The 16404-nt window shown below is 36.1% G+C and overlaps 1 protein-coding gene across 5 annotated transcripts in view; it reads left to right on the top strand.

The window, feature by feature from the left end:
• WDR35 (WD repeat domain 35) overlaps nt 1-16404 on the top strand; it is a 54039-nt gene that overhangs the window by 17043 nt on the left and 20592 nt on the right. For 3 of the 5 annotated variants that reach the window (XR_015136423.1, XM_086325641.1, XM_086325640.1), the window contains exons 9-13: nt 2154-2279; nt 3270-3455; nt 6444-6504; nt 12410-12554; nt 15555-15624. Coding sequence is in view for 4 of the 5 variants with exons in the window: in XM_086325641.1 (XP_086181767.1) it covers nt 2154-2279; nt 3270-3455; nt 6444-6504; nt 12410-12554; nt 15555-15624 (588 nt within the window). In the remaining variant the exon portion in view is untranslated. Of the gene's footprint in view, nt 1-2153; nt 2280-3269; nt 3456-6049; nt 6083-6443; nt 6505-7666; nt 9957-12409; nt 12555-15554; nt 15625-16404 lie in introns of those variants that run through there. The other 2 variants (XM_086325642.1, XM_086325643.1) reach the window with 2 other exon arrangements.

Here is a 16404-nt window from a genome sequence, read left to right as displayed (position 1 = left end):
TAAAAATCTGAATTCTGGTTATCTCAGTATTTATAGCTTTCTTTTAAATTCATGTTCTTTGTTGGTTATTTCTATCTGTTGCCATTGGCTTATTTATCACTGTATTATTCAGCTTATTTTTGTTAGTTTAGTCTTCTCTAGGTAACATGCATTCAAAGGCCCATATGCTTTATCTTGCAAATCACCGTGTTATGTGTTAAATTGAAAACTGTAAGTGGCTTTTGGTATACTTGTAATTAAAAATATCTAGCCTAGTCCTCGGGGTATTTGGTCACAATATTTTTTGAATAAGTGAATATATAAGGTATTTATTTTTGGATCTATGTTATTAGGAAGAACTTGAAAGGAACTTAACTAGAGATGTCAACTTAAGGAAAACCTCAGGGAAGAATTCACTTTTGATTCTGAGGGCTAGGATCTTCTGGTCTTTTCAGTGTGGTCTTAGCTATGGGAGGGGATAACAGAGTGTGGGGTTTGTAGTCTGGCCTGGCTTTGGCTTTGAACTCTGTTTCTACAGTGCTGTTACACTCAGAGAAGTTACTTAACCTCTAAGACTCAGCTACCCTATTTCCTCAAGACTCTACTGTAAACATTAAATGAGGTAGCAGTGGGAAAATGCCTACCGCAGTGCTCTGTGAGTGCTCACTAAAAGTCAGTTGTTCGTCCTTGCTGCTGCCACCACCTGCCATGTTGGCAGAGTGAGATGGCAGCCTTCTTCTCACAGTGTGGGTGTCAGTACCAAGAGTCATGTTGTGAGAGCCTGTTTGTTTCCTCTGGCTTCATACAGGCAGCAGGACAGATAGAGTGCACCCTCCTAGGTTAAAACTATGCCCTCCCCCAACCCATTGGATGCCATGGCAAATGGAGTTTAATATATTACATTTGATTTTAGAGCATATCTGCTTAAGAATGAGGGATACCAGTATAATTTATTAAAATTCTGGGGAGTATACTGTTTTGTGAAATACACATAGATTAAAAATGTTTTCTTTCTATGGCCACATTAAAAAGATCTTTGTATTCATCTATTCATTTGCTAATTTAACCTTTAAGTATACTGTCAGTATACAAAGAAATTCATTTGATTACATTATACATTTATTTACTTGATAGATTTTTTATTTTTTTGTACTTGTTTACCAAAGAATCTATTAAGGGATAGGGAAATAAAAGTGAATATGAGCAAGTTAGTGCTGTCAAGTAGCTCACTGTCTAAATTCTCTGGAACCACAGAGGGAGGCAAGAAGGCAGGAAGTAGTATTTAAGATGTGTCTTAAAGGGTGAATAGGAGCACTCCAGGAGGACAAGGAATAGTTGGATGGGAGAGGCTTGGGGGAAAGGATTTCAGGCAGAAGAGAGATTATATGGGCCAAAGGAATGGAGGCAGAGTAGTTCCCTCACGAGGAGAACACGGTAACTATGGTTAACTCGTAGAGTATTGAGCCACAGAGTTTTGGGCAAATGGGGGAAAGGCATTGTATACTACTCCAGAAAGTGTGATGGTGGGTAGCTGCTGATTTTGAAAAAGTATTAAACATTTTTAAAAGCAGACTAGGATATGATTGGATTGGTGTTCCAGAATGATAATCATGGTAGCAGGGATTGAATTGGAAGGGTGGGAATGAAAGAAGAGAGTAAAGGTAAATTGTAGTTAGGAGGCTACTAGATAGTTCAGTCAAGAAAGAAGGCAGTTGTGACGAAGGAAAGGAGTGAAAGCAAAAGGCTGGGCGTCTGGTTGGCTGTTGAGGGCTGGTGGAGGCCGAATAAGAGGTGGGACTTAAGGACTGAGTTTACTAAGAAGCACAATTCTTTCCAACCCTAAATTGGGATGCATCTTAAAATCAAAGTTGTCCTATTTTAACTTGCAGCAGTGTGTTTTTCTTTCCTAAGTTGGACATAAAAATAAAGATGCATATTTAAATCTCTGGCATCTTAGATTTGATGAAATTTGATACTGAATTCTTTGGCAATAGTTTGTTAATTTCTCCTATCATACATTTGTTTTTCATTATAAAAATGGAAGGAAACTGATTTGAAGTATGTAACAACCTTTCATAAAATAATTTTTGTACCACTTTTGATCTCTGTGAAGTGATAGGTGATATTTTATTTAAATTGTGATACTTTAGGTTAAATATAATTATTTTTTTCAGCATCTGGGTACTTTGATGGTTCCTGGAAAGCAAATGTCTGCACTATCTTGGGAAGGAGGTGGACTGAAAATTGCACTGACTGTTGATTCTTATATATATTTTGCAAATATTCGACCTGATTATAAGGTGAGTATTAAGAGCAGTTGTGAAAAAAAAGATGTTTTTTATTATATAATTTTATTATGGTTGAAAGTATAGTCTCTGTATTTTGTATATATTCATAGCCACTTTGTTTTAGAAAGCAGCTGAAAGGAGGCTTTTCAGTGTGAACAGCGTAGAATTAGTAAACTAGTAAACTTTTCTGGAATACTATATATAGAGAGTACCAAGAGTGTCAGCGTGCCGTGTGCTCCCCGAAGCAGTAGTAAAGACAATGATAATAATGTTGACACTGAATATCAATTTATCCAAAATTATGTATAAATTTGTCGGGAGAGGGAAAGCTCTAAGTTCTGTAATCAATACACATATGATATGGAAATCAAAACCAAAACAGTTTTCAGCTAAAAGAGTTGTAAATGGCTACCCCGAGGAGGAAATTAGGCAGAGGGGGTCCTGCATTTTGTTTTGTGTTAAATAAACCATGCAGAATTATTTGACTATAAACTGTGTGCATATGCTACTCTGATAAAAAACAAATATAAAAATGTAGATGAGAGAAAAAAGGCAAAGCAACTGTCTTTGAGTTTTGGCTTCAGGACTTGGAATTGAACTTCAGAAGGGATCACTCTTGCTGTAGTCCCCCACGCGGCTATTATTGACTATTGAAAAATCTGAAACTTTCACCAGTGAAGCTTAAATCTTACAAATTAAAATGAGGAAAGTTAAGCCCAATTTATTTTTGCAGTGCCTTTTTTTTTTAAAACTGTGTTTATTACTTTTAGATTTGTTATTTTAGTGAGAAGAGATATGAAGCTGAATATTCAGTCCCTCTCTTTTCTATTTCTAAAGGATTACTTTTGTCAGCACTGATAAAACACATACCTGCAATATTTCTAGAGGAAGAAAATATAATAATGTGACTTTCCCAACATTAATTGCTATTTCTCTCTCCTTTCTCTTCCCTCCCACTTCCCTCCTTCTGTTCCCTCCCTTTCTTGCTTCCTTTCTTCCTAGTGGGGTTATTGCTCAAACACCGTAGTTTATGCTTATACCAGACGCGACCGTCCAGAGTACTGTGTTACCTTTTGGGATACAAAAAACAATGACAAATATGTTAAGTATGTGAAGAGTCTCATTTCTATTACTACCTGTGGGGACTTCTGCATTTTGGCAACAAAAGCTGATGAAAATCACCCTCAGGTAGGTGTTCCTTGATATCTTAAAACTTAGATGGGTTTAGTACTTGGCTGAATTAGGCTCTAGTTATCTATCTTCTCAAGCATAGCCTTTCTACTGGCAGGTACAGAAAGTATTGGGTCTATTGGCCAGGTCTGTCTAGACCTCTGTTTGGAGAGTTCTGTGGCTCCATTGGTTCTCTGTCCCCTGATTTTTTTTCTCTGATCAATTAATCCATTGGCAGTTTATGCTGACTGGTACTGAAGCTTTTGATCTATGAAATATATTTAAAATACCACAGTCCTTTTCCAATTTAAAATTCCATAAATAAAAGTGAAAAACCAGATGTCTAGTACAAAGGCTCAAGAAATGTAACAATGGCCATTTATAACAATTTGAGTAGTTTTGACATTCAGAAATGTACTTTTATGTGGAGTTATATTGCTTTAAAAGTCAATGTCTCATAACATAAAATATGTAATATAAATAATGCCCTTTAAAAAAGCCTGCTAGCCATTTAAATATTTGCAGAAGTATGCACATTTTTCAAAAAAGGACTACCAGTGTCTTTGATAAACTGTTTTATCCCACTAAAAAGCATAGAAGTTTTAGTTGAAAGCAGCCATTTGAACAGTCACACTTGGCTCTGTTCTCTCCTGAAACTCACTGAAACAAAGGGAAAGGTATTTTTTGCAAAGCCACAAGCCCACAGGGACCAGAAAGGGTGAGGAAACAGCAACATAATTTTGGAGTTTAGAGAGTAGGGGGATTAGTGGTAATTACCTTAGCAGACCCAGGAAAGTGGAATCCTCTCTCCATCCGTGGAGAAAGGAAAAAAGCAACCAGTTTGTATCACAGAATTCCAGAGACATGAGATTTGATGGTGGTACCTGGTAGGAGAAAGAGAGTAAGCAGGAGAGTACTTTGGGGGAAAATAAAAAGGGTGTATAAAGAAGCAGATTTCTAGATTCCCTCCTTCTCTGAGCCCCTGAACAGCTGCCCTTCTCAGTCCCAGGGAGATTGGTTTGCTCTCCAGAGAGGATACAGAAAGTCTCTGCACTGAGGGGCACTAAGCATAGGGAAGGGTAGAGGGACTCTTGCTGAAAACAGGGCAGTTAAATGGATGCTACCCCAATCTTCTGTTCCCACTTGGTTCCAGAACAGATTTCATGGGATCAGGAATCATACTAGCATTTGACTTGTCAACTTAAAATACTTTGGAGAATTGCTTTCAAAATTCTGAAGGAAAATGTTTTCCGACCTTGAATTCCATACCTTAGGTAAACAATTCTTTAAATATAAGGGTGGAATAAAGACACTTTTAGATGTACGAGATCACCGAAAATTTACCTTCTGAGCTTCCTTAACTTCAGAAGGGACTTCAGGATATGGTTCACCAAAATGAAAAACCAGGAAAGAGGAAGAAACAAGGTTACGTGACGAGCGTGGTGAGGAGTGGTACCAGCTGACAGTTCTGCACGTGCTGAGAGAGTGGATCACCAAAGCAGAGCAGGCCACGCAGCTCCAGAAGAAATTCAAGATGAAATTAATACAATATTTAGTGTGGTTGAGCTCCTGAGGGGAGACATACGTAGCTGGGAGATAATGGGGGACTTGAGTTAGTATGAAATACAGAGAAAACTAAGCAAAGAGAAGAAAAATAAAGGCTATTATCCACAACAGGGAAAGCAAAATATGCTTGAGAGGAAAATAAAATCATGTTGTACCTGACTCAGCTGTGAACAGCATTTATGGAGTCAAAATAATGTAGTCCCTGAATTTTTAAAAAATTAAAGTTGTTTAAAAATTGAACTGTAATAATACCAGTGTAAGCCCTAAGTTCTGATATAACGAAGTTCTGGTGGAAAGATGGAGGGGTGAGAATGTGAGATGGGAGGCTGGGCAAGAAGGGTGACAGACGGGCGCGTGCTTAGCTTTCCCGGTGGGTGTGGTGCGTGGTGTCGCAAGGTGAAACAGAGTGAAGAAGCAGCGCTGTAAACACGTCACTTACGCTTGTGCAGGTAAATACCGAACGAGTGAATTACAGGAGCTGAAAGTAATTACTCTTGGCAGCAAGAAATGGGAAGTTGGGGGGATTTCGTAAGAAGTCTTATTTGGTTCTTTAAACTATGAGCTGAGCATGTGAATGATAAGCATGTAAAGCACTTGTATTTTGTGGCAGTAAATAAGTTTAAGCAGTGGAAGAGTAAATGATGATATTTTAGTATAATTTTTACCATTTAGTTTATGTTTATGAAATTAAACAAGTTTTGAGACACTGAGAAAAGAAAGCATCTGTGCATAAATAGAACATTGAGAATGGGCTTGTTTGAAAATATTATTCTAATCAGAAAAACATCTGTATAAAATAGTATTCTTAGTACTAGATATGGAGAAGATGCTAACAGCAAAAAATGAAATTATCATTAGAATTATCTTATGTAAAGTATACATTATGCTTGATTATTTTTCCTAATAGGAATCATTGATAATTATTTGTGTATATTTAACTTAAAAATAGCATTTTAAGTTATTTTCAGTGGGTTGGATAATGTTTTTTTTCCTGAATTAACTGAATTTTTCTGAATTTCTCATGTCATTTATATATTGCTTCAAAGGAGGAGAACGAGATGGAAACATTTGGTGCAATGGTAACAAATTAAATTAGCCTTTATATAGCTGGTTATAGGATAAAAATGAGTTTTGAAGTTACAGCTGATCAGCAATTTTAGAAATATAAATAATGAAATGTAGTCAGTGTACTTGTGTTTCTTAAATGGTCTCTTTAAAACCAGTGTTCCACTATATCTAGAAATCAGCCTTAGTTTAATTTTAGTTTGTATTTCTTTACTTTTGTGCTATAGATTATCTTTGCTATTCTTTGTATTTAATTTTTATCAATTCTTTCTATGTTAGTGATACTTGAAAAATAAATAAACATGCTTTGTTAAGCGTTATTTCTTTTATTGTGCATAAGCAGCAGTTTTGATACTTTCTGTTTTATTTGTTCAGTTTGTTCTAGTTCTGTGTAATTCTATTGGCACACCTCTGGATCCCAAATACATTGATCTTGGTAAGGAAATGTTAATGTTTACTCCATCTTTATTCAAGTCTTATTTGTAAACTAATTTTAAAATGTAACAATGGTATTATTAACTAGGATGTTATTCTCTAAAACAAGGATGAGCATACTTCCTAGTGTGCTTGGTTCAGGTTTGGTACCAGTCTATGCCTGTTGTCATAGTAAAATCATTAGTAATGTCCCATTTCACTCTCAGAAGGATCCTGCTTAGTACAATAATCATAAGTTTACTCCAGAATTCACAATAATCTCATGACTGCTATACTGCCATTATTTGCTTTTAATGGGAAATATAATTGTATGAGGATTGGATCCAATGTGATGATTAGTATGTAATAAACTGAGGATTATAGAAAGAATTTTGCCATGAAACCACTCTTATTACTAATAAACTGCTTGTAAATACCTCTCTTCCATAAAGAACACTTTAGCTGCTTGTGGAAGAGAGTTTTGCCTGTTCAGATTTTTCTGATGAAATCAGTCTATTAATAGGAACAACATAAAATATTTTCCTGACTTTTTGTTTTCAGAAGACATTTGTTGCTTTAGATCTATCATGCCCTCTAATAGCTCTGGAAGTAACCACAAAAGTTTCCAAATCTTATTCTTAGTATTTTGTCAAAAGTTGTTACCAAATATTTTATTGCCATTTCACTATAACTTCCAAAATAATGTTTTTTAAGAGCATGCTAGTTTATTGGATATGGTGTTAGAAAAAATAGGTATCAAAAATTGAAAACCCATTGAATTATTGAATTATTTTCTCAATCTGAGAATTAATCTTTTTTTTTTTAAGATTTCACATTGAGCCTTAACAATCAATTGTTAAACTCTGCCTTCTAAGTATTTTGCTAAGGACTTTGAGTGATACAAGCAAATGTAAAACACACTTGGTGGTTTTGTTGCTAAGTCGTGTCTGACTCTTGTGACCCCATGGACTGTAGCCCACCGGCTTCTCTGTCCATGGAATTTTCCAGGCAAGAATACTGGAGTGGGTTGTCATTTTCTTCTCCAGAAGATCTTCCTGATCCAGGGATTGTACTGGGGTCTCCTGCAATGCAAGCGGATTCTTTACTTACTGAGCCACCAGTGAAAAATACTTAGCTGGTCTCAAAGATTTTATACTCTATGTTTAGGGCCTTGGTAGCTGATTTTTCTTTTCTTTTTTTTTTTTTGGTAGCTCATTTTTAAGCATTGAAACTTTTCAGCTTCTTGTCTTATGTTCACTGTTAGGTTTGTTTATATGTTTCTCTATATTTATATATGTACATTAATGGTAGTATTCTTTGTAAATGTTAGTATTCTTTAGCTTAAAATTGTTGCAGACTCTTACCACATGAATATCTTCTATTTATTAAAAATGTGAGTCTTAAATGTAAAGGATAAATTATGTCAATCTTCAGATTATATGTTTTTTCTTTTTAATATCAAAAGTGTTAATATAGAATCATAAGGATGATAGGGTTAGCCTCAAAGTAATTTTAATCACAGGCAGTCTGTGTTTTAATAAAGCCAGATGTAAATCTTTTACCTTCAAAAAATGGCAAATGCTTGAGGGCATGATTATTTGTATTTTTGAGTCTTGAGACTTTTATTTTGCGGTCTTGCTGGCTGAAATTTTAACAAGCAGTTCTTTCACTGCTCTGCAGTAAACCCAGCCAAAGACTCAACATTTTTGTTTCATACATATCCTGTAAAATTCCTTTTTAAAGTTTTTATGCCAAATTTTCATGAGGACTGGAGGCTGAAGCAAAAAAAAGTATTTAACTGATATTGTCCTAGGAAGTATAATTTTTGTCATCTACTCTTCCTGAAAGCCTCTGCAGAAACTTTGAAAAAGAATGTTGTATATTATTATATATTATATAAAGTTTAGTTTGTAGGGTTCTGTTGTACTATACATGTAAGAGCCAGATACCATTTGGGGGACCTCTTCTTTTAAGCCCTCAATTCCTTCTGTGTGCTTCTGTCCAAAGTACTTACTCTGCACTGTGATTATTGATTTTCTTGTCTATTTTCCCTACAAGATTTTGAGCTTCTTAAAGATCTGTCTACAGTGTTTCATTTCTGTATCCCCACTGCCTACCACGGTGCTTGCCCAGTAACAAATGTTTATTGAATGTATAAAAATATTTAAAAGAGAATCCATTTATTTAGCAAACCACCAATGAGCATATACTGTCTCAGGTACTGTACTGGGTACAAGGAGTGATAAGAAGTTAATTCTCACACTTCCTGTGGGATGTCTAAAGACAGAATTAAAATATAGTTCATCTATTGAACAGTGACTCTTTCTCCCCGGCTGTGTGCTTGGTATTGTGCAAGGTGCTGGCTGAGTGGATATCCGTGCATAAGGACGTTAGGGACACGTCCTCTACTTACAGAAGCTTTCGTTTGAGCTGAGTTCTGAAGGGTGGGTATTTCTTTGCGTGACATTTAAAGAAGAGGAAATAGCATTTGCAGAGGAATGAAGGCATGAAAAGTGCCTGAAAAGTACCAGCTGCCTGTGCCGCAGCCATGGTGGGGAGAGCACATAAGGGCTTTCTCATCTTGGCCTGTAGCTCATGCACTAAATCTTCTGTATACCTCTTCAGCGAGAGGTGACGATCAAAGTCATTCAGTGCAGTTTCACTTTACCAGCTCTTTAAAAGGCCGAGAAATGAATAGGTAGGAAAGTGGGGGAACATTATGATGTAGACATTTATTTCAGGTCTCGGCATTAAAATATAATGTTACAAGCAGGTTTTACTTATATGTGAATTCCTAGATTGTTTTAAATTATTTTACATCGTTGCTTGGCTACTGACTACTACCTGTTAGTGTTAACAAGGTTCAATTATTGGAAGCGTAATTACTTTCTTTAACATTTTTTTCCAGTAATCTTTATAGAGATTTCAAATTTTTTTTTCCAGATATTGAATAGTTGAGAAGGACATGGACTGCTTTTATTCTGGCTGTGTTTTTTTCCTAAAATATTGTATCTATTATAATATGTGGTTGTCTAACTTTTTCCTAGAGGCTTAGTTCCAGGAAACTTAAGAACTAAACTACCTGGATGGGATAGATAATAAATAAAGATCTAGCATAATTTATGTAGATAGCATTATCTATGCATATGAATTTGCCAAAATTACTGCCATAATGATTCAGAAGAACACATGTCATATATATTTTTGTTTTTTGTTGTATTGACTAGTGAATATATATAGTTTTATTATAAAAAGCAAAAATAATAGCAACCACATCTAACAGTTATTAACCCTTAAGGAGAAGCAGTCTGCCATAGTGGTTAAGAACACAGACTCTGGAACCGGATTGGCCGTGTTCGTGTCCCAGCTTCTATTGTTTTTCTAGTCGTGTGACTTCAGCGAGTTATTTAACCATTCCATCCTTCAGTTTCTTCATCTGCTAAGTGGGGATAATGATAGTGCCCACCTTACAGGGTAGGTATGAATTATGTATGTGATACATTAATTATATGTGAATGTAATTACATAACATACCTGGCATAATTTTTAGAAATTCAGTAAATACTGGCATTTAAAATTACTATTATTAATTATGTATTCTGTGCCAGATACTATACTATGCTTATATTTATTTCTCTCTTAATCCTTCAAGTAGCTCTATAAGGTTGGTAATATTATTATCTTCAATTTACAGTAAGCAGACCAAGGTTCAGCTGGAATAAGTAATTTATCTAAGGCCTCCATGGGGCCGCAGAGTCAGACATGACTGAGCGATGGACCATGTACACAAACTTAAAGCAAGTGCCTGTGATTTGAATCCGAAGTTTGACTTGCTGTGAACCACTAACTTTTAAATTTTGAATTCAGCTAATAATAAACTTGTGATTATTTAGGCTGTATCAAAAAAAGGAAACATGACTATAATTTTTAATTGTAGCTAAGCACTGGTTAAAAATGCTTTTATATGCTTTCTAATAAAATTAGAAAGCAGTTAAGGTTTGTGAACTTACTTCATATCACACTAAAGGCATAATAGTTATTTGTGTCAGAGTATCCATGGTAGAATTTACTGAATATTTAGCAGGTATCTTATGATTTAGTGCAGATGGGATCAGCGAAAGTTGAGCAAAACCTGGACGTGGGCTGCTCCTTCGTCTCACTCAGGGCTCCCCCTGAATTGGGGCTCTGCCACCATTCTCAGGACTGCCTTCCAATCAGCTGTTCTTTAAAGGAAGGCTTCTTGCTCCCTCTAGAGTGTGACAGCAGTTGGTACACATTTTGAATAGAGAAATCGTCACAATTGTAATGAAAAAATTTTTTTAAATATAATTCAACTTACTGAGGTATTTAGCATATAAAAATTCTTGTATTTGAATCTCAACTTGTTTATTCAATTAACACCATACCATCAGTCTAGTTTCTAATTTTTTGTTCAGTTCCTATGTCTCTTACTGCCTTAAATGTCCTTTATTTGGACTGTGGCAAGAACTCCCTGGTGGCTCAGACAGTAAAGAACCTGCCTGCAATGCGGGAGACATGGGTTTGATCCCTTGGAGAAGGGCATGGCAACCCACTCCAGTATTCTTGCCTGGAGAATCCCTGATGTACAGAGGAGCCTGGCGGGCTGCAGTCCATGGGGTCACAAAGAGTTGGACACAACTGAGCGACCAAGCATAGTACACAGCATAAGAACTCCATAAAGGTAGCTGTTATTAACACTTTCCCATTATCCTGACTTTATTAATGATTACTTTGTACAGTGTTTGTGAATTGAAAAATATGTTTTGTACCATTTTAACTGTGAATTTAGAAATTAGGTACTAAAATGAGCTTTTAATGAGTTTTTTGTTTTTCTGTGTTTTGTGTGAATGTGTGTATTTCATTTTATATTGTTTACTTTGTTTATTTTTGCTTGACTAACCTTGGGCAAGTTATTTTATATCTTTAATTCTCTGTTTCTTTATCTGTTTATGATGGATTTTCTATTTCATCAAAGGGTACACGGTGGAAATTTAATTAAATATTCACTAGGAAATGGAACAGATGAAAAGATGTTTAAGAGAATATATTCTTAGTGAGAAGGAACTTTGAAGAATATCTTTTTCTAAATTAATGATGGGTGTATACCTAGGAGTGGAATTGCTAGGGCATATGGTAATTCTATATTTATCATTCTGCAGAACTACCAAGCAGTTTCTCAAAGTGGATGCACTGTTTTATATTCCTACCATTTCTCCACATTTTTGCAAATACTCATTATTGTCTGACATTTTGATTCTAGCCATGCTAGTAGATGTGAAGTATTACTGTGATTTTGATTTGCATTTGCCTCATGGCTAATGATGTTGAGCCTCTTTTCATTTGCTTAGTGGCCATTTGTATATCTTCATTGGAGAAATGTCTATTCAGATGCTTTGCTCAATTTTTAATTGGATAATAATAAATTATCCAATTTATTGTGATATATTATTGTTATAAGTGTTATTTGGACATTCTAGATTTAATTCCCTATCATATATTTGATTTTCAAATATTTTCTTCCTTTTGTGGATTGTCTTTCGCTTTTTAGATGATGTCCTTTGGAGCACAAATATTTTAATTTTGATGAAGTCCAGTTTATCTCCTTTTTTTCTTTTATTGCTTGCATTTTTGGTGTCATATTTAAGAAATCATTGCCTAACCCAATGTCACAAAGGTTTATACATAAGTTTTCTTCTAAGAGTTCTGTAGTTAGGTCTTTGATTCCTTTTGAGTTGATATTTTTATATGGTCCTATAGGCTTTTGACTCTTCTGATTTCTCAGACTGTGTTTGGAATATTCCGTCTGTAAAATAAGGGGTTGGATTCATGATTGCTGAAGTCATTTGCGGCACAAACCTTTTGTGATTCTAATTGTAACCAAATTGTCTTTCTGTTCTTTTTAATAGTGCCATTATTTGTTACAATGACCAAAACCCATGTGATAGCAGCTTCGAAAGAAGCATTTTATATCTGGCAATATCGTGTGGCAAAGAAGCTTACAGCATTGGAAATTAATCAGATCACCCGGTCTCGAAAAGAAGGGAGAGAAAGGTATATCTTTTAGTGCACATTTTTTAGTGGCTCAGCCATATCACATTTAAATCAGACATAGCTATTTATAAATTGTCATGCTTGAGAACCATAAATTGTTTTGATTACTAGAAATAATATTTTTCCATTAATCTGAATATCTTTCAGATTTGTGTGTTTAAATTTTTTAAATTAGTTTTACTTCTGGCTGTACTGGGTCTTTGTTGCTGTACTCAGGCTTTCTCTATTCGCGGCAAACAGGGGCTACTCTAACTGCAGGGCATGGGTTCTCATTGCGGTGGCTTCTTTTGTTGTGGAGCACAGGCTCTCGGACGTGCGGACTCAGTAGTTGTGGCTCACGGGCTTAGTTGCCCTGTGGTACGTGGGATCTTCCTGGAACAGGGATCAAACCGGTGTCCACTGCATTGGCAGGTAGATTCTTAACCACCGGACCACCAGGGAAGCCCTATGTGTTTAAAGAGAAGTAGCATGTGGTATAATAAAAAAAAAAGCCTTTAGAGATAAAGACCGGAAGCCTATGTTTTTATAAGGAATGGCTATTCTCACTCATCTACTCTCGTCATATTACAGTTGTTAATGCTACAGTGAAACGTGATTATTCAATTGAAATCTAAATGTCTAACCAAAACTTCATTCCTAGGGTTAGTGGTAGTTTTCCCAGGAAAGTGGGATGATTCTATTGTCATAATCATCACAGGAGAGGCAGGTCCTTAGACACAGATATGGAGAAAGTCTATAGGTGGGCAGAACTGGTCCCTCACCTTCTTTCTCCTGCCCTGGATTCCAGGGGCTTGGGGGTTGAAACTATTTCTTAGAAGTGGGGGTAAAGACGACTCTACCACATGGAGAAATTAGGAGCCCTGATGGAGGGATTCTTTGTACTAAGTATTGCAGTGCATTTACTGTGTTTTGTAAGTTACATGGTCTCTGTTAGTGATATTCCATGTCTGTTGCTCTGTTGTTGTTATCCTGAGCCTTTAAGCAAAGCATTTGGTTGAGTAATTTTAACCTGATGATTCTTAATGAAAGCACAGGCCTGTGTTGTTGTTGGTGGGCAGCGAGCAGACTTTTCAGAAATCTCAGGTTGCTTTTTTCAAATCATTTTCCTTCAAACATACTTGAGATCTTAATGCAGTCTTCCCTTCCTTTTATGACTCATTTGTGTACTAAGGTAGGCGATACAACCCCAGTAAAAGTATTTTGGATATATGAATTCATGTGGAAGCAGAAAAAAAAAACCAAAACAGTTGAAAGAGAGTCCGTGTTGTCTTCTTGGTAGTCCTGAGAGACTCAATGCAAATAACTTCTGGCCTCTTTGAGGAGAGCACGTGGTAGACATAGCGGTAATAATGAGAGACCTGCAGTTTGTGGGGAGAAGGTAGATCTTAGGACAAGGTTGGGGAAGAAAAGTCTAGCCTCTCCACGGAGTGAGTGTCCTCCGTGAATGAGCTAAAGCGATTCCGGCTTTTGTTTAAATAAAGAAGGCATCATTTCCTTATATTTCTGTCTGGAATATAATTGCTAGTTTTAATGACTTTGGACCAGTTATCTCTGAACTTCAGTTTCGTCATCTGTAAAATACAGCTGGCGATGGTGATAAGAGCCAGCATTGATTGAGTACTTCTTGTTACTTCTTGCGTGCCAGATACTGGTGCATCTTGTCAGTACTCATATTATTCCTGTTTCACAGGAAACAGACAGAGGTACCCAGCTGGTAAGCAGAGATGGGACATCCTGCCAGGTCTATCTGGCTCTGAGCCCCTTGACTCAAGATTAGCCTTTCTTGTAGTACCCTACTTGTTTTAATAAAGGGATTTGGGTCAGGTGATCTCTTGAGAGACCTCCTATTCTAATCTTTGACTTTTACTTTGTGACAACTAAGTAGAGTTATTAACTGTATGTGCTTAATGGAAATGTATTAAAAAGTAGAAATACGGTTATCTCTAAACTGGTATACCTTTCTGTGTTTCATGCAGTTCTGTCACCTGTATTTATTTAACATTCAATCTCCTTATTATATTGATGAAAATACAAATGTGACTTCAATTTAGCAGTGATAAAATTTAATGATATTTTAAAAGTAGAAAATGGCTTAATTTCCCGTGATTATATTACAGCTACAATGTCTCAAACCCCTTTTTATGGATCAGGCTCTGTACATGTGTGCTTTACAAACATCATTTAATTTATGCCTCTCAAAAGTCCTGCAAAGGGCAAATTGTTAGCCTTCTTTTACAGATAAAGAAATTGAGGCTCAGAGAAGTTAAATAATTTGCACAGGGCCTCAGAGCTACTCAGTGATGAGGTATCTCTGTTCCTCCATTCATTTTAATGTTTTTTTCAGCAGACGTTATGGAGCGCCTGACAGTGTGTGGCAGGCACTAGAGATGTAGTTTTTGCCTCTAGGAAAATCACTGCCTAGTGGGAAAAGCAAGTAAGCTAGCTGTGATACTGTGGTGTGAGTAAGTGTTACAGTAAAGGTATCCAAGAGACAGTACACCTGACGTGGTGCCTCTTTATAACACAGGAAGCTCAGGGGAAGGTTCTTTTCTTCAGAACAAAAATCCCATTAACGAGAGCTTCCCAAATACACTTAAGTTTTACTTTTATTAAGCATATCGATAAAAAGGAAATTACGGAGAAACAACAGAGACACTTGGTGCTTTAGAAGTTGTTCCTGACAAATGTTCCTTGGGAGAGTAAGGGAAAATATCTTTTGCAGCTTATTGAAATTCATTGGAAATCTGTGATTCTATGTCCAGGTATAGTTTTGGCCCAGCTTCCAGGAACATGGAACTTGCATAACTAGTAAACACGTGGTCGGTAGTTTCTGCCTTTATAAGGTTGAGCTGTGTCGAGAACTCTTTAAAATAATCAGGACATTAATATTAAATAACAGTATTCATTGGTGTCATCCAATCCTTTAATTGTTCTAGAGATCATGAAATAGTATAAACCTTACTTACACTGTCATTGAAATTTGAATTTTTTTTTTTCCAGAATTTATCATGTTGATGATACTCCTTCTGGATCATTGGATGGTGTGCTTGATTATAGTAAAGCCATTCAAGTAGGTGATTTTATTAGTGCCAGCAAATGTTAATATCCATAGATTTGTAAATACTGTGATTTTATTTTGAGACATGAAAAAATTTATTTCCAGTGAATAGCATATTAGTCGAGTAATTTTTTAAAAAACTTCTATTCTGATCCAACTTGTTCTAGATCTGCTATGTTTTCTTCTTTTGATTAAAAAAAATTTTTTATTTTGACACAATCTTAGGCTCATAGGAAGTTGTAAAAATAGCACGTAAAACCGCTTTACCCAGCTTCCCACGTGGTGACGTCTTATGTAATGGTAGTGTAATATCAAAATCAGGAAACTGACATTGGTAATGATGCGGTGAACTAGACTACAACTCAATTCCTTATTCAGTTTTCACTAGTTTTTACGTGTAGTTTTGTGTAACTTTATCACCATAAAGGAACTTGCCTAATGCTACTTCTTCATTTTTATACTCACTCTCCACCCCCATCCTTGTCCCCTGGCAATCACTAATCTGTTTCCATCTCTATAGTTTTATCACTCTGAGAATGTCTTATGAAGAGAATCATATAGCATGTCACCTTTTGAGAATGGCCTTTTCTTTTTAAAGATCCATCCAGGTTGTAACAGTGCCATACCATTTACCCCTTCTTTATTTTGGCATATGCTGGTCCTCATGCTAAACGTTCATCTTTTACGACTAAGCTCAAGTGTTTGCCTCTCCTCCCATTTTGGTGTAAGTTTAGGCTCCTCCCTCTGTGTTCTCGTAACTCTCGTGTTTACCTCTACTCTGATCACACTGTA

The sequence above is a fragment of the Bos grunniens genome, chromosome 11 (genome assembly GCF_055505025.1).
Source record: "Bos grunniens cultivar Pamir isolate PY7600 chromosome 11, Bosgru_T2T1.0, whole genome shotgun sequence".
NCBI lineage: Eukaryota > Metazoa > Chordata > Mammalia > Artiodactyla > Bovidae > Bos > Bos grunniens.
The sequence above is the reverse complement of the archived record's forward strand: the minus strand, read 5'-3'. Positions and strand labels throughout refer to the sequence as shown.